This window comes from Protobothrops mucrosquamatus, unplaced genomic scaffold, assembly GCF_001527695.2.
Source record: "Protobothrops mucrosquamatus isolate PMUCROS unplaced genomic scaffold, P.Mucros_1.0 scaffold874, whole genome shotgun sequence".
In the NCBI taxonomy this organism is placed as follows: domain Eukaryota; kingdom Metazoa; phylum Chordata; class Lepidosauria; order Squamata; family Viperidae; genus Protobothrops; species Protobothrops mucrosquamatus.
Window position 1 is genome coordinate 676106 of NW_015387128.1, and position 26098 is coordinate 702203.

Genomic DNA, 26098 nt, shown 5'->3' on the forward strand with positions numbered 1-26098 from the left:
TTCCCTCAGATTTTGGAATTTGACATACCCGTTCCTATAACCACTACAGCAGGAGCTCATTATTATTACAATTGTCCTTAGTAGGTTCAATACGTCAATAAAGTATAATTTACAAAATTTCAGTTCAGTTCATTTGACAAGGTATAATGTTGAACTGTGAATGGCGACACTCAAGTGCACGCCCCATTCAACTGAAGCTCAAAAGAAAATCTTGGACTAATCCCAGTCTCAACCTAACCTATTTTGCAAGTTATTCTAAAGATTAAACAGAAGTGCTGTGACTGTATCCAACATGCCTGTTGACAAATTCACATATAACCTAGCGCTTCCCTCTGTCAGAGATACTATAGAAAGGGTTTAGTTTTTTAAGAACAAAGCATAAGTGAACTTGGGAAAAGTTTAGGGAAAATTAGGAGTTCATCTTCCTATTAGGTAAAAGGCTTTCCCTGTCCAGTGGTGTCTGACTCTAGGATGCGATGCTCATCTCTGTTTCTTGGCCAAGGGAGCCAGCGTTGTCTGAAGACATTTTCCATGGTCATGTAGCCAGTATGGCTATATGACGAGATGCACGGAATGCTGTTACCTTCCCACCAAAGTGGTACCTATTAATCTACTCGCGTTTGCATGCTTTGAACTGCTTAGATGGGCGGGAGCTGGGACAGGAATAGGCACTCTTCCCATTGTGTGGTGCTCGGGTCTCGAATCTGGGCTTTAAGTTTTCCATCTTCTTAGCAGCCTCTGATTAATCAGGAGCTGCCCCATAAATCTGAAGAAAGTCCAGGAAAATGAAGTGCATGAACTTTTGCTTTAGATTTTCTATACACTCTATTTTCTATATATAGAGCAAGAGGCCCAGCTAGAAAATTCATTATACTTTTTCTGTGTAGAGATTTATCAAGTCTGCAATACTTATTGTGCTGTACAAAATTAGAAAAATTGCATGCATCCTCATCCTTGCAATCTATTCTTCGAGCTGAGCATCACCACATTATTTGAATTTGTAATCGTATCAGCTGTAGTAAGTTGAACTCTCTGCAGCATATCTTTCAGGATTCATTGATTTGGTTTATTCTTTATGAGATTGGTCTGATCTTCCAAGGAAAGGCTGAAACTTCCAACTGTGCACCTTTTCAGTTATATTGCCAAGATATTCCATTATATCAATTACTTCATTTCTCTTACATTTTCTACTTGTGAAGCACCAGAAGTGACCAGCATAAAGGAAAAAATGCCAAGTGAGGTGCCACTTGGAAGACAGGTGGAGGCAGAAGGAATTATTAGGCTTCAAAACAGAGAAGAGGACCAGATGTGAAGATCCAGAGGACTTCTGGGTAGAAGGCTTGAAAACCTCCAATATTTTACCTTATAGGATCAACCACTCCTCTGAAGGGGATGGGAGAAAAGTATCACCCTCTTTGAATTAATGGAAAAATGGAAATATATATATTCCATTTGTACACAATTTAATATATAATTACATAATTTGTGATAAATATGTATGTGTGTATGCACATATATACATACACATACATATAGACACACACACACACACACACACACACACACACATATATATATATATATAATAAAAAATCTACCAATTTGCACACAAGAACACTGATAAAATACACACAGGAAAAAGAAAACCCAATAATGTTGTTTGAAATAATTTTATTTTTTAATGAATACTATTGAAAGTGGTATTCTGGAATTGTAGCATGAATTTTGCCCCCTTTTTTTATTCCTTCGCTTAAAGTGCATCTTTTTAAATATCTAAAATTAACTTTGGGGAAAGTATCAATTTAGTCGGTATACTTTTCTCAAAGGTTTTATCAATACAGATAGATAATTTAAAAAAAAATGTTATTGAAATGAAAGAATAGAAAAGGAACTGTTTAATTTCTGTTTTTTTTCTAGGTATGTTTGAATTCAGAGGGCACCGTAAACTCACAGAACAGAGGAATGGAATCAAAGATTTATTTTCCATCACAGGTAAGTTGTTTCTTCCTGGGCTTCCATGCTTTCTAGATATTGTGTTGTCATCCAATATATATATATAAAAAGATAGACTGGGAAAAGTTGTTCTAATATATTTTTAGTCAAAAGAACAACATATTCTTTTTGCTTTTAAATCGATCCACAAGAAGGGATGAAAAATGAACAAATTAACCAGCAAAAGAAAACTTTATCAATAAAGTGTAAATAGGAAGACGTTTGGGGCAATAACGCTTGGCAGCAAAAGAATAAGTAACCTTCTCTTTTTCCATCTGAGAAATACTGCACTGCACTCCTGGATTTCTACTATGAGAAATAACGATAGTCGCTAAAATAACAATAATTAATGACACAATAATGATATTTGCACAGCGACATTGTGCTGCGTATTTCTCCGCTTGCCACCTGGTGGATGCCTATGGCTGCATTTTTTTATATACCGGTATTTCCCCACCACCGCCTAGCATGGCCAACAATGAAGAATGAATAATCCTCTGGAATTCATATGCAGGTTGCAAGCCCATTGAAGTTATTTTTACAATCGCTCAATCTGTATAAAAAATGAGTTGGTTGTGCCTACAGGAACTCATAGACTAGAGACAGGGATTACAGACTTCCTTAATTACAATTTCATTTCTTCCTTGGATATTTCCTGGAAGCAACATGTTTTCTAGCAAAAGAGTTTGCCGTTGTGAGTACATTAGTCATACCCACAAAGGTTGTAACTGCCTCCTTAGTCATATGGGCAAGCATGACTAACATTTCAAAATTCTTCTCACACAGAATTCACACACATAACTCACTATTCAAAAGAGGGACTTTTTTCCCCCAATGGTCCAAAATAAGAAATAACTGGAATGAGTCAGCAGTGACACCTGGTGTTAGCATTGCGTTTATGCAGCGATCTCTCCAAAAGAATGCATTTATTCCTCTTATGGCTAATGGGAAGCGACTAGAATAAAAGGCAGAACAATTATCCACTTTTATTCTAGGTAGCTGGTAACCAGAAAAATAAAAGGTATATATTACCCACATCACAAAATACATTATTCTTAAAAACAAAAATAAAAAAAACAAGGGATGACGCTTTGAGGATTATGTCCTCAATTGTTTTCCTCTTCCAAGGAATGAACGATGATTTTCACCTTCTCTTACATTTGAACAGCTACAAGTTTATTCGTGCAGGATCAGAACTCTAAAATCTGTTTCATCATAAAAAAACTAATTCGTGCACTTTCTCTAGTGCTTCAATGAGTAGTTAACAAATAAAACTGTGAGAAAGAAAAGGCATTACTTTCCTGCCAAATGTTGCCCCCCCTTCACCTCCCCAGCCAATGGCCACAAAGCATGGCAATGAAAATCAGGGTTTCAAAGGGTTAAGTTCTGGTGGGACTGTAATCCTAGCCACCCACAGAAGCTCTGATTGGGATTATCTGTCATAAAAACATCCATAGAATTAAAAAAAATCCCAAGGAAACAATATTGATAGACACAAAGTCCACGTAATAGACTTAGTTAGCTAGAGAGACCAGCCTTTCTCAAACTTTTTACCCTCAAAATAAATTTCAGAGAACCTCTGCTTAACAATTATCTTATCTACAATTCATGGTATATCAAAGATCAAAACACAGTGTTGCCTTTTTTCTGTCATGATTTCTTGCACAACTCCTTGTGAGTTGAGAAAGGTTGATCCAGAACCTCACCATTAAAAATAAAAGGTTTCCTTGCAAAACTGGGGCCTTCTGAGACTTCAACTCTCATCTATTGATTATTCCTGGATAGAAAAAAAAGCTATTTTCCCAGCCCTTTCCACAAAGAGAAGGTTGGGAACTGCCTAAGGAAACATAGTGAACTTGAGTGTGGCTTCAAGTTCAAAAGACAGCTGAAGGCTACTTTACAATCCTTAAGTTCACCTTCCATCAGCTACTTTGCAGAGTTTTATCCAGTGGAGCTTGTTCTGTCTTATTTTGATTTTGCCAAACAGTGAAGAAATTTGGAGTGGTATAATGCCCAACAAAGCTTTTTTATTATTTATTTTGATTTTGTTGCAAGTCTGAGAATGGAGAAACTTATTTTCTTTACTCTAAATAAAAACAGTATTTATTTATTACAAATAAACTACAAGCAGAGGTACAGTGGTTGACCAAGATACAGTATAGGACTTACTGCAGCTTTTTCTTCATACAATAGACAGACAGACAGAGTGTGTGTGTGTGTGTGTGTGTGTGTGTGTGTGTGAGAGAGAGAGAGAGAGAGAGAGAGAGAGAGAGAGAGAGAGAGAGATTTTGAGCATTGACTCTGGGTGATTTTAATTTTCTTAGCAAGATTTTTGGAAGTGGGTTGCCATTGCCTCCTTCTTAGGACTGTGATGGAGTGACTGGCTCATGTTCACCTATCTGATGTTATGATCTTAGGTCTCACAGCTCTTGCTTTTTCTTTTTTCTTTTTATTTGCTTATTATTTTTCAATCATTTTCTAGCACTCCAGCACCTGAATTCCCATAGGCTTATTGTCTTCCTATCCATTGTTGATAGTAGAATATTATCCCCATAAATAACATGGTCTAACATTCAGTTGTGAAGAAAATAGAGAGCAGTGGAGGTTAAGATCTAAAAGTTCCTCCTAATAAAAGCTCAGGGTACATCTATACGTTTAACTGGAGACAATAAAGGGCAATCTCATTATATTTTTTGCAGGTGCTAATTATTTCTCTTCCTTTTTCTTTCTCTCGCTGCTGTTTACCACTGCCTCTAAATTCGCACTGGTATGAACTGTTTGCTTTAGTTTCCAACAGGGAAATGGTAGGAGTTGGTCCAGATAAAATCCAGCTGAGAACAAAATATATACAATCACACATTCAGGATGTACTTTATGTTGCAATATCACGGAAGCTAATAGATTCCAAAAGAATCATAAAAGAAAACCTGAAGGGAGGGAATTGTAAACACACACATTCCAAATGTGCCTCTTTAAATAAATGACTGGCAGTCTGGCCAACACAAGCATTTTGACTACAGAAAACAACACATGCACAAATTTTAAAAGGCTTGTTCATGGCACGCTATTACTATTTTGAGATAATTCCTCTGTGGAGAATTAGTTCAGTTTATCACCTTTTGCGGGATCTGATGAGTGACAGGGACAATATAAGATCTGATATATAAAAAAATAAATGTAAAAACAAGCATTCTTTTATAGACTGAAATATCTTATCTTCATTTAATTTTTCTCTACAAGTGTGCTTTTCTGCCATTTAGTCTTTGTTCTTGTTTTATTAACTTTTTTAAAAAGCCTTTTTAATTTAAACTGATTGCTTTTGAATGATGTTTGTGTGTTTGGATTTTATTATGTATAGTACCCAGAGTTACTATAATATGTCAGATGGGGAACTATATAAATGTGATTAAATAATTTCTTCCATGCTGAAAAAAAAGTATGGAGTATATTCCAGATGGAGTCCATTCAGTTTGCTGAAGCCTTATAGAAATTAAATTAAACCGTGTATCAAACATTTCTTATCCTTCATCTTTTATAACTTCCAGATCAAAGCTTGGAGAAAGCACTTCTATGGAAGGATGAATCACGTGGAAACAAAGTCGCTTTCAGGGAAGTACCTATCTTTCTTATTCCATCGTTTTAAAATTCCTGATTTTTAGTAAGGACTTTCTCAAGTTTTCAGAACACTTCACATGTTAACAGAGAACAATAAACCTGAAATATAGATCAATATTATTATCTTTTGGCACTGGGATGAAGAGACAGAGAAATACAGGTACTCCTTGAATTATGGCAATCCCACAGTTGAGGGTGGAATTTCAGTTGCCAGCTGATGCAATCAGGAAAGCAAGACGTCACATGAGCAGATAACTTAACAACCTCAATTCCCAGCAATCCCTTATGTCAGTGGTGGCGAACCTATGGCACGCGTGCCAGAGGCGGCACTCGGAGCCCTCTCTGTGGGCACGTGCACCATTGCCCCAGCCCTACCTTCCCCCGCGGCCCTCTCCTCACTAGCAGCCCCCCTGGAGGAAAGTCGCTCTCGGGCATGGCCCGCGTGGAGCAGCACAGCCAAGTACATAGCCGGGCAACAGGGACTCCACCCTCGCACCCCATAGCGTGCAGATGATGCTGAGGGGTGTGGGCGGAGGGCGTGGCTGCCATGGCGCTGCAGGACTGCCTGGGCGATCTGCAGCGAGCCATTGACGTGGTGAGTGGTCCTGCGGGTGGGTGGGAAAGGGGGCGGGTGAGGGCGGAGCAGGCAGTGCGGGAGGCGGAGCAGGGGTGGGGGGCAGTTTTGGAGCACTTGATCTCTAAAAGGTTCGCCATCACTGCCTTATGTCGTTAAGTGGATTTTACCACTTGTTAGCAGAGGCCCAGCACAATCCAAGCCATTCCAGGCTTGGTCCCTCTCAGCCCTGAGTCCCAATTAGGTAAAGGAGGGCCTCCAACTTTTTCCACCCACCTGTTTTTAACCCACTGCCCATCTCTGCTTTTTTGGCTGCCTTACATCCAGCCTTCTGGGCAGCAAGTAGTCCCAGAACCTCAGGGTACTGGGACTGCTTATCACACCCCAGGAAGCTACAGCTGCCCTAGCCCAGTCCCACCCTGGACTCTGACCCCTGCCACCCCAACTGGCCTTAACTACCTTCTTGCTCCTGCTGCTGACAAGGCATGCCCAGCCTGGCTTCCATCCAGCCTGAGGGTTGGGCTTTGTGTTAAGCTGAGGCTCAGGGGCTGCTTTTTGCAGCAATGTCCCTTTTGCACCACACTCTTAGGCTGGATTGGGACTGGCTTTATGATGCAAAACAAAATCCCCCCCAACCCCCCCCCTAAAAGCAGCCTGAACTGCATTATACAAAAACACCTCTTTGGAAATAGCTCTTGGACTAGACTGGAGCCGACTTTGCACTAGAAAAGAACAAAAAAAAAGGAATGCAGGCAGTTTTTGGCTCAGCTGGAATCGGATGGGCAGATTTTCATACACTGTCCTGTGTATGAAAAATCACCATACAAATTATCAAATTCTGAATAGTCTGAATGTATTTGTTGAAGCAACCTGTACACCTTCGCAACTGGAATTGTGTTTTTTTTTTACAAGCCAAGGGAATCCATAAATGTGGCCTTTTCCTCACTGGTTTTCTGGAATTTACCTTGGTTTCTCTTATAGGGATTTTGTTTCTTATACAGAGAAAAATTTACACCTACAATCTGAAAGAGGAGGGCTTTGCCACTGATTTAGTCCATCAGGGAACTCATTGCTTAAATGAAACAAAACATCAGACACTTAGATTGCTGACCCAACACTTAATGTTTGCTCTCTTCAGTAATGTAGAAGCTGAAGATTGGGGGGGGGGGGGGGAGGAGAGAGTAAGTGAGGGAAAAGAAGTAATGCAATTTTCTAGGTTTTTTTTTTTTATCTTTTAAGATGCTCCTCCAGTTGAGAACTGAAAATCAGGACAGATGGAGAGATTTACAGGTAGTCCTCAACTTACAACCACAATTGAGCCCAAAATTTCTGTTGCTAACTGTTAAGTGAGTTCTGCCCCATTTTACCACCTTTTTGGCCACAGTTGTTTTAAGTGAATCACTTCAGCTTGTCAAGTTAGTAACACGGCTGTAAAAGTGAAATCTGTTTCTTTTTTTCCCAGTCTCATAGTCAATCTGTCCATCTCTGCGCATTCTAGTATTTTTTTAATTATTTTTTCATCTGATGGTATTCCTTCATTTTTCCAGTGTTGCGCAAATATAATTCTTGCCGCTGTTGTGACATGCAAAGTCAAGAATAAGCTTTTTTTATTAGTCTTTTCTGGCATTATACCTAATAAAAAAAGTTCAGGTTTAAAATCAACATGTTCTCCTAACATCTGTTCTAGCCAAGTATGTATCTTTTTCCAATACTTTATCACATGTCCACCAAACATGATAATACGTGCCTGACTTATGTTTACATTTCCAACATCTATCTGACATATTTTTAAACATTTTTGCTAATTTTTTGCTGGCTTTCTGTTGACTTTGCTTGTCAAAAGGTCGCAAAAGTTGATCACATGACCCCGGGACACAGCAACCATCATAAATATGAGCCAAGTATCCAAACTTCGATCACATGATCATGGGGATGATGCAACGGTCATAAATTTCAAAAACTGTCATAAATCACTTTTTCAGAGTCGTTGTAACTTCAAACAGTCACTAAACAAATGGTTGTAGGCTGAAGACTAGCTGTAAATGTGCCTCCAAACTGCTGGATTTGATTGGAAACCATAGTCCAGAGGAATACAAACACACACTTAAAAACATGGGGAAATTACACAACTCGACCTTAGGGTCTAAGCCCTAACCATGTAAACCTACAAATGCTTGCTCAGGAGTCTACATTCAATCAGTGGTTAGAACAATTAATCAGTGGAACAGCCTGCCTCCGGAAGTTGTAAATTGTCCAACACTGGAAGTTTTTAAGAAGAGACTGGACAACCATTTGTCTGAAATGGTATAGGGTTTCCTGCCTGAGCAGGGAGTTGGATTAGAAGACCTCCAAGGTCCCATCGGACTCTGTTATTCTATTCTATTCTATTCTATTCTATTCTATTCTATTCTATTCTATTCTATTCTATTCTATTCTATTCTAAGCATATCACTTAGAAAATGTATTGACAAACACAATCTCAATCTGTATTTCCACACTTAATTATTGTTCCATCGATGCTTTCTATTATTAGCTTCTGAAATAAATGAAACTTTGGAAGGAAAAAAAAACCCATTATCTCTTCTCTAGTTCTCTCAGACTCCAACATTACAAGCAGTGTAATGTTGTGGCATTTCAAGCACAACCACTTTGCCCTATCAAGCAGTAGAGAATTTCTGGCCCACAGGCCATTGCAGTGGCGGGTTGGCTGACGAAAATGTTTGAATGTAGAAGAGAAACGTTTCCTAACCAACATTCTGTTAATTTTTGGTCCAAATGAATATATTGTATTAAGTCAACATTGTCCAAAATGCTGGGGTACAACTGATTTCCTCTACTCAGTTATATATGAAAAGGCACATTTTATTCATTAAGAGAGAATAATACAAGTATTGTGCCAGAAGAAAACATTTATCTACTGCATAGCCCTGGTGGCGCAGTGGTTAGGACACAGTACTGCAGGCTAACTCACTGCTCACTGCCAGGAGTTCGATCTTGACCGCCTTAGGGTTGACTCAGCCTTCCATCCTTCCGAGGTCAGTAAAATGAGGACCCAGATTGTTGGGGGGCAATATGCTGACTCTTTAAATCGTTTAGAGAGCACTGTAAAGCACTATGAAGCAGTATATAAGTCTAAATGCTATTGCTATATGTCTCCTTTTCTATCCCTGCAGAAATCAGGCTTCTTATATGTTCCAACTTTAGGCTAGTAATACAACGTAAAATATTTCAGTGATATTGAGAGAAAAAATATGCTAGAATGTTTCTATATCATTTCCTCATTCTGCAGCCTCAATGTTTAGTGAAATGTTTACAAACATTTTTTTTTCTCCCATTCAATCATGTCTAATTCTTGAGGACTGCCTGGACATGACCCTGCAGTTTTTTTGGCAATGTGTTTCAAAAGTGGTTTGCCGTTGTCTTCTTCTTTCGACTGAGAGAAAGTGACTGGCCTAAGGTCATCCAGTTGGCTTTATGCCCAAGGAGGGACTAGAACTCCCAGTCTCCCGGTTTCTGGTGTGATGCCTTAACCCAGGGTAGTCAACCTTGGCTCTTTTATGACTCGTGGACTTCAATTCCCAGAATTCCTGAGCCAGCTAAGCTGGCTCAGGAATTCTGGGAGTTGAAGTCCACGAGTCATAAAAGAGCCAAGGTTGACTACCCTTGCCTTAACCACTACTCCAAACTGGCTCTCACGCTTAGAAATATAAGCATCGTATACAAACCATGTATTTAACCACACATACACACATAAACTTATTTTATTTCCACTATTTCTGTAGTTACAGTTTGACAGACATCAAGCCTTGACAGCAGTCAGTATTTTTAAAAAGTTATTAGTTTAAAATACTATCTGAGGCAATCTTACCAGGTCATAGAAATCTTTTGATCGTTAATATCTGAGTATTTCCAGAGAGGTAAAACTCCTTAATAAAATACCTGATTCTATTATTGTAGACATACCAAGCTGGATTGCAAAAAATCTAGATAGCTGATAAGTGGAAGGAGAGAGAGAGAGACAGAAAACATGAACTTTCCTCTGCCACCTTTTGGTTATTAGTATTTTGCACCCCCAAAATGTTACATTTAATTATTGAAACATATGAAAAAAATCTAAAAGGCACTTGTGCTTCCAAGCATTAATAATACAGCCAAAAAAAACCCCTCTCACCAGAAGTAATAGTTATTTATAAAAATTTACACTTATGTCAATTTTTCAAAAATATTAACAGAACTGAGTCTTTCTGCATGGCATTAAAGTTCTTGCTTATAGCGTCTTCAATTTAGAAAAGCATAGAAATCTCAGAAAAAAAAACAAAATGGTGATATTTTCTAAAATAAAATAGAATAAAATAGAAATACTCTAAGGGTCTAATTAAAACAAATCAATGTTTTTAATGTCAGTCGATGGCCCATTAATTCTTGTCAGGTGTGCTGCGATTACAGCAAATATGTGCTTTAATCAAGAGTCTTTAATTCCAAGCAAAACGGGTTAAGAATGGCCCAGTTATTATGCAAATATTATCCATCTGGAAAATTACATATTAAATCAAAGTATGCTAAATAAGAGACGTTATCTTCAACAGCAAAGCATTACGTATTTATTGAAAGTTCAGTGTGATACCAATTTCCCCCATTTATTTTCAAAGTTTGGCATTGAATTGAGCCATCAGTTTTTCCAATCTGATTGCTAAGCCCACGTCACCCCTGATTGTCAGCTTTCCGGACATGAAAGCCATAGTTGGCTTTAGTTTGCCTGAGGAAAAAAAGGATAAAATACTTTAAGGCATCATAAACATTTGGAATCTCTCCTTCCCTGAATCCTTCTATTAAATTTAATAATAGCACCTGAGTGAATTTTCAGTAAATACATCTCCTTATTTTAAATAGCAGTGATGTAATATGAGTGTCAACGCTGCTAATATTGAATATTCTTGCTTTGACAATATATGCAGAACTGTCTGGTATTTTTAGAGTTAAATCAGGTGACAGGGAAAGGGGAGGAGAAAATAAGGAAAGCCAGGGAAAAAGAAATGGAAGTGAATCTTTGCCCTCCAAGTTAATTGGAAGATGTGAATCATGACCCCAAAATAGGGGAGGGGAAATGCCTGGAATGTTATGCGCAAAGGAAGGGAAATTCAGATCTTAGCATCCACCATGCTGTGCTGACACTCTGTAATACTAATAAAAGCTTTTTAGGTTAAAAAAAAATGCCTGAAAGTTCTTTGAAGTGTTTCATTAATCAGACACATGACAATGAGATTCTATAATTTTTTGTTTACTAATTTCATTTTTAAAATGGCCAAAATCCATCTCTCTGTAATACTACCAAAATGACCTAGAAGGATATATGGTCTTTCAAGTTCTCCAGAAGAATTCAAGATGCTACCAAAAAAAATAAATAGACAAGAAGCATGAAACTCTAAATATCAGACCATTAAGCCTGCGGGTCAAAGTTTAACTTCTGGTTTAATTTTTAAAGTTACTCCTTTCTTCTCTTTATGAGAACATGTTACCTAAAGATGACCACCAAAGATCCTGAAAGTTTGAAAAGTCAACCCTACGTCATTTTAGTTGCTTTTAATAAAGTTATCACTAAAGTATGGATTGATGTTCTGTATCTCCTGTAAGAATCAACATGGCTGTAATTTTTATTAAAATCATAGTTTCCTTAACCTCTCAGGCAAATAATACGGGAAAAGGACACAGAAAATGTACACTATAACTATTTTGCCTTGTTTTCCAATGAAAGGGCTCTTTCTATAAGTACTTTATGTTTTCAATTAAACAAAACGTCAACCATATTTTGCCAAGCAAAATAGAGTAATCGGATTTGCATATTTTGTTAAATCAGAATTTATCTGTGGTTTACTGCATACATTACACTTGGTTGGGTTTGCCAAAGCTAAGCCAAAATTAAACACACGATCTTGCAACTATCCAAAACCTGTGCCAAAATTGAGCACAAATCCAAAAATCCAGCAATCCAATTGCAATCCAGTAATCCAATTGCTTATGATCTTTGACAGCTTGAACCCATCTTCAGAGCCAGGCAGGGATCCATTCTTAGGTTGCCCTGCCTTGATGGAAGATATACAAAACTTTTTCACTGAAAGTTCCTTTACCCTCCTGGCTGAGATTAATGACATCAGAAACACAATATTCCAGATTAGACTGTTACAGTGGACTCATATGGTGCCATCAGAAACTGATGAACTAGAATTAGATCCTAGGTAGGGAAGAATGTCCTTGCTAATAAGATAAAGACGATATCTGAAGTTGCGATTGATTTGGTAATGGGCACCGCCACAATTCAGAAGGATAGAACTCAGTACAATTGCTGTAATTTGTAATTTGCTGCCAATTATTTCCCTCTTCCAGACTAAAAGATTAAGAGTTCTAGAACCTTGCTCAGTTTTCCTCTATATTCTTCTCCTGCACCATCTTTGAAATGTGGGGGGCAGGGAGTGTTCACAAGTAGATTTTTGTGGTGGCAGAGAGCGTTGAGAAGAAGATGATTTCAGTCATCAAGTTAAGGCCCTTGGGATAGGAAATCTGAGAACGTCAAGGCTGAAGGACCCCTTCTCTCCTCTAAGAAACTTATTCAGAGACAGAAATAAGCATCTTCCCATATGTAGGAAAGTTCTTTGTGTTTCTGCTTTCTTGTTAAGGGTTAACTTTGATCTGTTGGTTTCAAACAATTTACCTTCAACTGAAGGAGGGTATTTTTTTTTAAACCTTAGGTCAGGGGTAGGCAATCTTGGCTCTTTTATGACTTGTGGACTTCAACTCCCAGAATTCCTGAGCCAGGTGACTCAGGAATTCTGGGAGTTGAAGTCCACAAGTCATAAAAGAGCCAAGGTTACCTACCCCTGCCTTAGGTCCTGTCTGTCACCCAGAGGATGATGGGTACAAAAGTAGAACTTCAGTAAAACATGAAGTTGATGTCAGTTTTGAGTAACTAGAGCACCACTGTTGTTTTAGAGTAGGTATTTTTCCCCCCATTAATTCTCCATGTGAATGCCTGTACATCATTAAGTGCAGAAGTACAAAAGTCAGGCTTGGCGAAACAAATGGTGCCAAATGTTAGCGAAGGGTTTTGAACAGAAACCAAAAGTTGAGTTTAGTACTATCCAGTCCTACTTCTGACTACCTCCATCAATTGAACATAAAATTCAATACTATTCCCACTGTATAGCTAACTGCCTCTAAAAATAGTAACCATTTCAAAAAGCAATAACCCAAAGAATTCGAAAAAAATCTGATTTAACAAGGATAAACATTTTCAAGATACTTACCTGAAAACATTTTTACAAAGTCACTACCAGACATGTTCATAATCACATCCACTTTTCCAGGTGGTTCACCAATTCCTGCACTGCCGCCTTTGTTCTTAAGATCAATGTACCATGTTCCTCCTTCTTCACCTAAAACAAGAATAACAATCCACATATACGAGATAAATTAGTTGTATGTTTCTTTCATTTACAAACTAAATAACGTCAATATATTTCAATGAAATACCTGTTAAAAAAAAGAGAACATAACTAAAAGCAAATTAGATGTGATCCTTCGTCTGCTGGTCATGATTTAAATAACTTTTAAATCACCTTCAACTCGATCTTTTGATTTCCCTTTGTAATTTAGATTTGTATCCTGCTCTTTCTCTCAATTTCAGGGCATGTTATGTAAGCTTTACAACTACTTAGCAATAGTATTATTTAAAAGAGCAGGAATCATACAGACTTTGGTCCAAATTCAGTCATGCGGGGACAGGTACACAAACATCAGTGGCATCTAAGTCAGTCGTAAATTAATGAAGGACTACTGATTTCACCACACAGGAAGTCCTCATTTAGCAACCCCTCATGGACCCTTCTTGACCTGCACCTCTCCCGCATGCTCTACTGAAACCACGTGGTTCTCTTGCACAACCCCCCCTTTCCCATCCATGCTGCCCTGCATATGCCTTCCCTGACCCATGTTACACCTATTAGTTACCCCAATGTACTCTTCCCAACCAACGCTGCCCCCCCCACGCAATGTCTCTGACTTGCTCAGTACCTCTCATAAATTCTTAAGCAACCCCAGGCACCCTTCTCTACCTGCATGCCCTGAAACCATGGTGCATCCCTCACACAGCCCCGTGATCTTCATGCAACTTTCTTGAACAGCTCCACTTCCCCACCATGACCTGCTGACCTACACAGCATCTCTGGCACACCCCCACACCCCCTTCCAAATCTGAGCATCATCTCTTGTTTACCATTACACCTCAATTCCTGACCCACACCCCACCACATCCCCTTGCTGCCTTCCCCTCCTGGCGGTGGCTATCTACCTGCCTGTTGGCCTTGAACCTGCAGTTTCCTGCTGGCTTCCCCAGACAATCTCCTTGTTAGTGTACCACAAGCAAAGTAAATGGGGAAGCTGGCAGGAAGTCAGAAGTCATGCCTGCTCCCACTGCTCTTTTGCCTACATGTGGTCTTTCTGTTTCCCTGTTTGGTTAAGGAGATATCTCGGAAATGACCCAACAGGACATAGATTGTCTAGTGGATTCCTAAATTCTTAGTTACATGAGGAACCTCAGGCCATCCAGTACAATGCAATGTCTTAAAATGTGTACAGAATCCTTACCGGATAATTCAAACTGATAAACTCCTTGAGTTGTCTTTACAATATCTTCATTTATCATTACTTTTATAAGTTTAAATGTTTCTGCTACGGGCCCTGCTGGTTTTTCTGCAGCAAAGTGTACATGTGGTTTGTCTCTGTCGGGACCTTCGGCCTTTGTTTTATCAGGAACTTCATTTTTTACAATATCTGGTTTTTTTTCTTCTTTGAAGGTTGGAGAAGCTCCTATAGGACCATCAGCAACAAGTAAAATTAGTGCTTGTGTTTTAGTAGATGATGATTTAAAATCTCTAGAGAGACCTATTCTTAATTTGGTCTGATTCTACCATTCTATATTCAGGACCAAGATTTTCTCCTCATTTTCAAGAATGTTCTCAGAATTTCTATTGAACAGAAAAAAAAGATCAGCAATCATAAAAGCTATCATGGGAGAACAAACTAAACTAAAGGGTGATAGTCTGGTGGTACCACATAGCTTGATAACAATGAAAGCGCATGTTGATTTGCAATTAAAATAAGCAGAGAGAGAGAATTACGCCAGTTTTACTTAACCAACCAACTGAATGAGCCACAATTAGCCACGAAAAATGCTTTGTCATAAATTCATTAATTTATTTATTTAGCATATGACAATTAGCCAGACTACAATGCTAATTCAGAGTAGTAGCTTGGCTGCCTAAGGCTGCTAGCCTTGCTTGGTTCACGCTCTCACACTTGCCAAGGTGTGTCACAAAGGGCACCACAAAGGAAGACAAGCGGCTTTCCTGCAGCGTCATCCTGGCCGTCCTCCACTGAAGCCACCTGACAAACAGGCACTGCAATCAAGAAGGTCCAGTGCCAGCAGGATTCTAACTCTGCACGAAGCACTGGCTTATCTCCCTCCCCCCTCCAAAGTGGCACCTATTTATCTATTCGCATAGAACACGGGTGTCAAACTCGACATGTCACGTGACGTGTCACGACGTATCGTGACTTTTTTTGCATTACCGGAGCTAGGGCGGGCGCGGCCTCCGCATGATGCAACTGGCCCATGGGCCGGAAGTTTGACACTCCTGGCATAGAACATGCTTTCCTACTGCTAGGTGGGCAGAAGCTGAGGCGAGTGACAGGAGCTCAACCCACCACCCAGTGCGAGGACTCAAACTGCTGGAGCAAGGACCACCTCCAATGTCATTAAGCCTCTGAGGCACCGTGCCTCCTGTTCTAAATGATATTCTACAATATTGTCTGAATTCTACCATTATTGTCTGAATATGCTAAAATAAAAACCAAACAAACTACATTATGGTTTATTGTGATTTGCGAATCCAGCCACTGGGTTGTATCCAAATGAGTTTGTTCAATGGCCAAAGTCTTGATACAACCAATCCATTTTTCCCAAGTCTTGCAGATTTTTCATGTTCTGCATAATTCCAGAATTCTTTCCAAAATTGATCTGGAGAAGAATGGAAATGATGAGGGACAGGGGGAGGCCCCTCCCACTTCCCCCTCTTCAATCCTGGGCTAGCAAGTGATAGAGACGAAGTAGTTTCTCACCTTGTGTTTCCATTTTCATTGCTATCGTATCAGAATCCACGTCTAAAAAAAAATCTGGTATCAAAGGATAACCTAAAATGCAGATAGAAATAATAGGTTTTCTTTAAAAAAAAAAAAACCGTTCGTATCAAACTAATAATTTAAATCTGCTGTGGCACTTATTGCTGTTATTTAAAGCAAACACACAAAGTGCAATCATACGCACATACTTATCTTTAAATATTTACAAAGATCCATTTCAGAAACCAGAATGGGCTATGATTTCCAAAGGTATGGAAACCGCTAGTGCATCAGAATTATTTTTTCAACCAATTGTCTAGGACACAGAATTTCACGGGAGAGATGTAAGTTTGGGGAAAACTTGCTGGGTGTCAGCAATACAACTGCATTTACAGCTGTATGCAGCATCCTGTGGTCACATGACCATATTTTGCTGAAAATTGGCATTTTTGTTCTTCAGCAAAACTGTGCGCCATAACGCAAGGGTCCCCAACACCAGCCCACTACCGGACCGTGACCTATCCAGAACCGGGCCATGCAAGCAGCAAGCCGGTGCACATGCAGCTCACTCGCACGAACGGTGGCCCAGGCACATATACATGCATGCACAGCTCCACTTGCAGTGGAGCCACATGCACGTGGGCGCCTGCCTACCACTCGCATGAGCTGCTTGCACATGTGTGCCGGCCCTGTGTTTGTTTAATGACTGTGGTGTTCGCTTAATGACCACCGCAAAAAAGATTAGAAAATCAAGTCCATCACATGACGTACAACCATCATAAGATATGATCCCTACAGGCAGGCACCATTATGGTCATATATCACATATGAGGCTTTTGGCACTACACGTTCAGCTGTCTGTTAGTTCCAGTTCCCTCCTGAGTTGTTAAGGTGCTCAGGAGATGGGTGGGTCCATACAATATCTCCTTGAGTGAAGGGATGGTTCTTCAGCCTTGAAAGCTTCTCAAGAAGTTGTTGATGGACACTTCAATCCTGGAACGTTATCATCCGATCCCTACTTTCCCTTTGGGGAGAACACTGTTGAGAAAGTGCTTGGGCAGAGAATTTTGGAGCAAATGAATCGTGGATCAAGTGGCTTATCAGAACCCGTTCCGGTTGGACTTCAGAACTATAGCAGTGTGCCAATACATTCAACCAATATCACACAGAGGGATACCTGTGACATTAAGGAGCATGCAAGCTGCATGACATTCAATAGAAGAAAAAACACTTTTTTTCCAATGGATTTTAAATCTCATGCTGTGTATTTCATTCCTTTCCTGCTGGTTATCAATGAAAAGGAAGAGGAAAAGAGGAGACTCCAAGCAGGGCATACCTAGTGTAAGTAACCTCGCTTAACCCCTTGCTAAAGAATGTAATTTATACCAGACCATACATATTGCTTGTGTTAGTAAAGCAATTTAAAATGCATTTTCAAATTCGACTTCCATGAAATCGTGAGAATTCACAAAAAGCTCATCACAAAACAGGTTTACAGTGGGGAGGTTTTCTTGGACTTTGCTCCTGTTGAAGCAGCAGGTGAAGCCTAGGAGAACTTTGGACAAGCTCCAGTTGTATCACATGTTGCAACCTTTCCTGGTTTCCATGAGGCACCGAGATCATTGACCCATGATGCCCTGGCTGCATCTCAATTAAAGGAGGGCAGTCTGCTCTACAATTGGGTTGCCCTTTTGTTCCAAAAGCCACAACTGATATAGAACATGGGGGGGGGGGGATTCAGTGATTGGTACTAACTAGTATAACAAAATGACACTTATCTTGCAGAAACTTCATTGGTGGTTAGTAGGCTTCCAGATACAATTCAAGATATTAATGATCCCCTATAAATCCCAAAATGAATCACGTGTTGTTGTTGTTAAGTTAGTAACGCGGTTGTTAAGTGAACCTGCCTTCCCCATTGACTTTGCTTGTCAGAAGACTGCAAAATGTGATCACATGGCCCTGGGACACCGCAACGGTCGTAAACACGAGCCAGTTGCCAAGTGTCTGGATTTGGATCACATGATCATGGAGATACTACAACGGTTGTAAGTGTGAAAATTGCAAGTAACTTTTTTTCCAGTGCCGTTATAACTTTGAGCAGTTACGAAGCAAACTGGTGTAATTAAAAGTCTTTTTTTGGGGGGGTAAATTGAAAATATTGACATAATCGAGGTAATGCAACTAGAAATGTATTGGATTGGGCATAGACTTAGCAATACATAAAAGTAGAACAACTGAAATCAATGTGATTTATCCTAGCAATTATGTGTCAATTAGGCGTGTGACATATAATTTGTAGTAATTTTGGTGTAGTACACAAGTCAATGTATTAAAAATTACAGCCACATTACCTGGAGCAACTGCATATACATCAAAATTCTTAATCCCTTCTTCTCTCAATAAAACCTCATCAATAATGAAGTTGCCTGTGAAACTTTTTGGCTTTGATAAAATACAATAGGCAGCATCTGCTAGAATGTCCGCTTTCCTGCACTGTTTTTCCACATTAGCTCCTCCCAGCATATCCATTGCAGAGGTGTAGATAGCTAAAAATACAAAAGAATGAAGAGGTTGGTTTAATAATGATTTTTTGACAGTATAGGTCAGGGGTGTCAAACTCAATTTCCTTGAGGGCCGCATCAGCATTGCGGTTGCCCTCGGGGGGTGGTGGCCAGGTTGGGTGCGGCCTACTGGGTGGGCGTGGATGGAGTAGGTGTGGCTTGCTGGGTGGGCATGGCCAGCTCTACATCGTTTGCGTCAAGGGTGCCTGTGGGGGCCTGGGCAGGAGTGGGACAGATCTGAAGGTCTCTGGCAGAAGGGGGTGGGACCGGGGCAAGAGCCAAGGCATGGTCCATTTCTTCATTCCTCACAAAGGGTGACACCTCCCCAGCATGCACCCAGGGGGCAGGGCCAACCCGGCAGCGGCTGGTTCCTCCCTGTTTCTAGACGGTCTTGTGGAGCTAAAACTGAATGCCTTTCAGCATAGATGGCCACCACAAAATTGTACATTGGCTCCTGGCCGGCCTGGGCCAGGGCCAAGGCAGTGGGGGCCATTCCCTCACTGTTTTCAGGATGGCTTCGCTGGCCACATGAAACCACTTTGTGGGCTGCATCCGGCCCCCGGGCCTTGGGTTTGACATGTCTGGTATAGGTGGTACCTGGCTCAATAGTAGTAATTGTGAGAGGGATCTCGGAGTCCTAGTGGACAATCACTTAAATAGGAGCCAGCAGTGTGCTGCAGCTGCCAAAAAAGCCAACTCAGTTCTAGGTTGTATTAACAGAGGGATAGAATCAAGATCATGTTAATATTACTTTATAATGCCTTGGTAAGACCACACTTGGAAATACTGCATCCAGTTTTGATGGCCACAATGTAAAAAAGATATTGACATTCTAGAAAAAGTGCAGAGAAGAGCAACAAAGATGATTAGGGGACTGGAGACTAAAACATATAAAGAACGGTTGCAGGAATTGGGTAGGTCTAGTCTAATGAAGAGAAGGACGAGGGGGGGCATGCTAGCGTTGTTCCAATATCTAAGGAGCTGCCACAAGGAAGAAGCGGTCAAGCTATTCTCCAAATCGCCTGAAAGCAGGACAAGAAGCAATGGGTGGAAACTGATCAAGAAGAAAACCAACCTAGAATTAAGGAGAAATTTCCTGACAATCGGAACAATTAATCAGTGGAACAATTTGCCTCTAGAAGTTGTGAATGTTCCAACACTGGTGATTTTAAAGAAGAGATTGGACAGCCATTTTTCTGAAATGGTATAGGGTTTCCTGCCAGAGCAGGGGGTTGGACTGGAAGACCTCCAAGGTCTCTTTCAACTGTTATACTGTTATTCTGCCTGCACTGCAAAAGGAATATAGAAAGTGCGGCCTTGGGTAAATAGCCAGATGCAACTCCCAATATCCACTTACACCCCAGACACCTGTTGCATTTCCTGCCCATTCTCAGCCACCCCAGGAGCCTTTTATTTAGCTCTATTCTTCACTTTGTCTTACCAGGCCCAATTCCAAGAACAGCTTGTTTTGGGCATCTCCATTTCACAATGATTATTCTTTCGACTCCATCAGTACATTGGAAAGAAATTATGTAAAGACGTTCAGGATCCTATCTATCCGGACCGTCCTATTTTGAGACTTTTGTTTTTGTTGACCTGGTTTGAACCTCACACTGAGGGTTATAAACGTTTTTACCTCCCGTTAGTTTTTTTTCTATCTACCTTCTATTTGACCGGACCATGTTATTATCTACTGTGTTTATCCTCGTATGTTCCTGAGTTGCTTACCTCTTTACTCTAGGTTATCGTTGTCGTGAATGACTTATATACCGTTCCATAGTGCTTTACAGCACTCTCTGAGCAGTTTGCAGAGTCAGCATATTATCCCCAACAATCTGGGTCCTCATTTTACTGACTTTGGAAGGATGGAAGGCTGAGTCAACCCTGAACTGGTCAGGATTGAACTCCTGGCAGTGAGCAGTGAATTAGTCTGCAATACTACATTCTAACCACTGCACCACCATAGTTCTTTTTCCATCAGGTCATGAACAGTCAAACGCAACTGAATGACTGAATAAATGAGATCCTAATCCAAACTTACTTAGCACTTTAAAAATCAGAAGCCAATCAGTAAACCTTTCAATAATAATAATAATAATAATAATAATAATAATAATAATAATAATAATAATAATAATAATTAAAAAAAAAAAAGACTCATACCTGTTTGAGGCCATAAAGCATTAACAGCGACTTCTCCTCTAAATTCTTCCGCCATTCCCAGCACACACATAGACATTCCGTACTTAGAAATAGTGTAGGCTAAAACAGAACACAAAGATTCAGTCCTTTACAACAGTTGAAAATTTAATTTCCTTTATACGCAGACACAGCATGCTATATTTCATAAAACAACAACAAAAAAATCCCACTGTGAGGGGAGAGAAAAATAGAAAATGAAGCAGAGACATCTGCTTTACCATTGTGGGAAATAAAAAGCTGGCTCACCTAATCTGCTTTCTTTTTCACTTTATTGGAATACTGTAAACAGAATGTAATCTCATAAATCAGAGTTCCCCAACCTTTCCGGCTTTGTGGACCGGCATGGGGAAGGAGGGGATGGTTCCGTGCGAGTGGCGCATGCGCAGATCCATTTGCGCAAGTGGCATGCACGTGCCCACTACTCACACAAATGGAGAGCACTTGCACGCCCTTACCCGCTGCTCACGCAAGTGGGGATGCACATGTGCACGCGCTCACTGTTCCCATGGCCCGGTTGCAAACAGCTCACGGCCCACTAGTGGGCCACAGGCCAGAGGTTGGGGACCCCTGCCATAAATGGATGCTCCTTGATACTGTATGAAAGTCTAAAAAAAATTACCAACTAGCCTAATGAAGGGAACTTAACTCTTGACACTGGAACCCAGTTTTGTAATTGCAATTTCAGGTAGTCCTCAACTTATGACCAGTTGCTTAGCAACCATTCAACGTTACAATGGATACTGAAAATAATCAGAATTCAAAGTTCTGATGGCTGCCCCCACACACACATATCACAACTGCATTTTGGGCACTTGACAATTGGACCCCATTTATGGTGATTTGCTGCATCCCAGTGTCACATGACTGTGATTTACAACTTTTTTTTCCGAAACTGGTGTTTACTTCTGGTTTTCAATAAAAAACCCCACCATGAACAATGGGCTCAATTATAGTCACAAGTCGAGGACTACCTGCATTAGATAGGAGCTAAATATTCTGGCTAGTTGACTACATGGCACATAGGAAAAAAAGAGACTAAACCCAAGGGGATTAGGGAGCAGATGATGTCTGTATCACTGAGCACAAACACACATACTCACAATTCCATTTTGGGATAAGCAGCATTGTGAAAAGTACAATAAACAAGTAAGAAACAATAAGCCACCAAAAGGAACATATCTGATAAGAAAAGGAAAAAGGAAACATACAGTAGCTAAACCTAATTTACACAACACCATTTGCTACAATTTTCTACTCTTTTCTCTAATTGCAAAACATTCCTGCTTTCATCATGTCTACACCCTGCATGTCATGCATTTCCTTTTGTTCTTCTCTCGTTCGATGGATTTCACTGACTTCCTCTTTCTCCGTCTTCCCCTTTCTTTTGACCCATGTACTCTTCCTTTGTCTACAGGTAGCCTTCTGTTAACAATGGAAATTGGGACTGGAATTGCAGTGACTAAGTCAGGGGTCCCCCAAACCCGTGGTCCATGGACCGGCACCGGGCCGTGGCATGCCAGAAAGTGGGCCACGCAAGCAAGCGAATCCCCATCCGCGGGATGCAGGCAACACGTAAAACCACGCCCCCTCCGGTCCTTGGAAAAAACTCTCTCCACAGAACCGGTCCCTGGTGCCCAAAAGGTTGGGGGTCGCTGCATTAAGTGACACAGCTGTAAAGTGCAATGTCACTTGCCGCCCCCCACTTAGTGATGGAAATGCTGGCACTTTCAATTGATGTCATTAAACAAATCCTGCGCCATTCTTAAGTGCAACATCATGCCGTCACTATTTGCAAGCTCCTGTTGGCTTCCCCAATGACTTTGCTTGTTTGCTTATTGGAATCTGGGGTTGAAGGTTGCAAACAACAATCACGCTAACCGCAGGGAGGCTGTAACTCTGAGAAACAGTTAAGTATCGCTCATTGTACCATTGTAAGACACAATTATTAAGTTGTTAAGTATCGCTCAGCACCATTGTAAGACACAATTATCTAAGCAGACACTCATCTATCTCTATTTTCATTCTTTCATGGTCTTCAAACACTCCAATAATTTCACTGTATTCATATAAAGCTGCTAACCTAATCTATACCTTTTCAATACAGGTAGTCCTCGACTTACAACAATTCATTTAGTGACCAAAGTTACAAGGGCACTGAAAAAAGTGACTTATGACCATTTCCCACACTTATCACCACTGTAGCATCCCCATAGTTACGTGGTCAAAATTCAGACACTTGGCAACTGACTCATATTTATGACAGTTGCAGTGTCCCGGGATCATGTGATCACCTTTTGTGACCTTCTGACAAGCAAAGTCCATGGAGAAGCCAGATTCACTTAACAACTACGTTGCTAACTTAACAACTGCAGTTATTCACTTAACAACTCTGACAAGAAAGGTCGTAAAATGGGGCAAAATTCATTTAACAAATGTCTCACTTAGCAACATAAATTTTGGGCTCAGTTGTGGTCATACGTCGAGGACTACCTGTATTACTAAAAAGCCTTATATGAATCCCAAGTCAGTGCCAGTAAATCAGGCAGAGTTTAAATAAGACCATTTCTTATGTCTTTTCTATGCTGGAATGCATAATCTCTCTTGTCTCTTTCCCCTCCCTCCAATATTTACTTTAATTCAGGGGTCCCCAACCTCTGGGCCACGACCCACTAGTGTTTGAAACCGGGCCGGTGTTTGAAACTGGGCCGCGGAAACAGCGAGCACGCACGAGCATCCCCACTTGCGTGAGCGGCGAGCCTGTGCGTGCATGTGGGCTTAGTTGTGTGAGCGATGGTCACATGTGCATGCCACTTGTGCAAATGGAGCTGCGGATACATGTTTGCCAACTACTCGTGTGGAACCATTCGCTCTTTCCCCCCCACTTCGCCAGTCCACAAACCAGGAAAAGTTGGGGAACTCTGCTTTAATTCATAGATAGATAATAGCCATTCCATGAGCATCTTTTCCTCCGCTAAACAACACAAAGGGCATCCTAGTCAGATACTTCAGTCTTCTAGTTAACAACGTATATGGTTACACTATGTGCCTCATTCCAAGAAAGATTTAGAAATAGGGATCCCATCTAAGTATGTAAGCATACTAACCTGAAATTGGGACCAGCTGGTATAGGTATAATTAGTCCTCGACTTATGACCACAATTGAACCCCAAATTTTTGTTGCTAAGTGAGACAGTTGTTAAGTGTACTATAACCCCCTTTATGACCTTTCTTGCCCTAGTTGTTAAGTGAATCAGTGCAGTTGTTAAATTAGTAACGCGGTTGTTAAGTGGATCTGGCTTCCCCATTGACTTTGCTCGTCGGGAGGTCGCAAAACTTGATCCCATGATCCCAAGACACTGCGACCGTCATAAATAGGAGTCAGTTGCCAAGCATCTGAATTAGGATCGTGACCATGGGGAGGCTTGCAATGGTCGTGTCAAAAGAAAAACTACCACAAGTCACTTTTCTCAGTGTTGCTGTTAACTTCGAACGGTCGCTAAACTGTTGTTAGTCGAGGACTCCCTGTACATTCTTCAAGAACATGAGTGTTAAACCAACAAAAGCAGCAACTTTTGCAATAACCGCGGGCTGATCTGCCTAGCTCTCAACCTTCACCAATTTCCTTCTATCACCACATAGGATACATCATGCCTGTAAGACTAAGGACATCCTTCTGCTATGGCAGAAACCTTTTCTGAGACAAGGCAAGTTGCTGGAGGAGGAAGGAAATAAGGAAAGTACAAAATGAAGAGGAGAGCTTCACTCAGCAACATATCCTTCCATGATTTGAACATTTCTATGTTCTAGCTAGAGAGCTAGAGCACCAGTTGATGTAATGATTAAGGTAACAGGCTAGACATCATGAGACCAGGAGGCACAAATCCCTTGTGGGTGACCTTGAGCCAGTCATTCTCTCTCAGTTCCAGGAATGACACAGTGGCAAAACAATTCCCAAAAACCCTTGCCATGAAAATTTCAGGGACTTGTCCAGGCAGTAGCCAGGAGTCAATGCTAATTCAAATACACCCATGTGTCCTAGGTACAAATCTTGCCTAGATATCATTCTAGTTAGTATAATCTTTCCGAAAATTCGGTAAACACATTCTCCTAATCATAATGCTGCTTGCTGATGATGCAATTACATCAGCAAGTAATCCAGCTTTAAAAGTGGTTTGCCATTTATCTTTGAAAATAACATTAACATGACAGCTTAACCAATACTATCAGTGAAAGGAAGGCAGCTGGAGCTCCCTCTCAGATTATTAATTGGATTGCTTTTGGGTTATTTCTCTCAAAAGCATAAGAAATAAATTGCAATGCCACAGTACATGGTCGAGCCATTCTATACAGGAAAAAAAAACATCTTCTGACCTTTTGACTAGGAAATTAAATCTCACTGATGACTTTATAGTCTCTGCAAATAATATTCCACATATAAGAAATCATTTAGCTTAAGTCCAGAAAAGTATTTGGGTATATATGCATGGTTAGATCACAAAGGATTGTAAGAGAGAGAAAGAGAAAGAGAGAGAGAGAGAGAGAGAGAGAGAGAGAGAGAGAGAGAGAGAGAGAGAGGGACAGACAGACAGACAGACAGACAGACAGACAGACAGACAGACAGACAGACAGATAGATCCTTTGTCCATTTTTCTTATTGCTTGACCCACTTTGACTCTTGCTTTCCCCCCATTGTTCAAAATTAACTGCAACTCTTGGCCACCAAAAGATTGACCATCCTGGACTTATATATTTTATATTGCAACATTATGACATATTTTAAATGTTAAAATGTACTTTGGAAAGTATAATCTTGAATATAAAAGATCAAACAAACTGCATTCTTGTAGAGAGGGTACTTCACACCTGAACAGGTAACAAGAAACTGTCATAATAGGGTGGTATGACTGTCACCATAGGCAGCCTTGTCATTTACAGCATTCTCTAAGTGGTTTATAGAGTCAGCATATTGCCCCCAACAATC

General features: G+C 40.4%; 1 protein-coding gene across 3 annotated transcripts in view; it reads right to left on the reverse strand.

Moving 5' to 3' along the window:
• Nucleotides 1-9924: 9924 nt before the first annotated feature.
• Nucleotides 9925-26098, reverse strand: part of HSDL2 (hydroxysteroid dehydrogenase like 2) — a 40740-nt gene continuing 24566 nt past the window's right edge. For 2 of the 3 annotated variants that reach the window (XM_015819205.1, XM_015819207.1), the window contains 6 exons: nucleotides 21079-21177; nucleotides 18706-18900; nucleotides 16352-16423; nucleotides 14819-15040; nucleotides 13480-13608; nucleotides 9925-10937 (listed from right to left, as the gene is read on the reverse strand). In XM_015819205.1, coding sequence (XP_015674691.1) covers nucleotides 10825-10937; nucleotides 13480-13608; nucleotides 14819-15040; nucleotides 16352-16423; nucleotides 18706-18900; nucleotides 21079-21177 — 830 coding nt within the window. In that variant the 3' untranslated portion in view covers nucleotides 9925-10824. The remainder of the gene's footprint in view (nucleotides 10938-13479; nucleotides 13609-14818; nucleotides 15041-16351; nucleotides 16424-18705; nucleotides 18901-21078; nucleotides 21178-26098) is intronic. The other variant, XM_015819206.1, reaches the window with a different exon arrangement.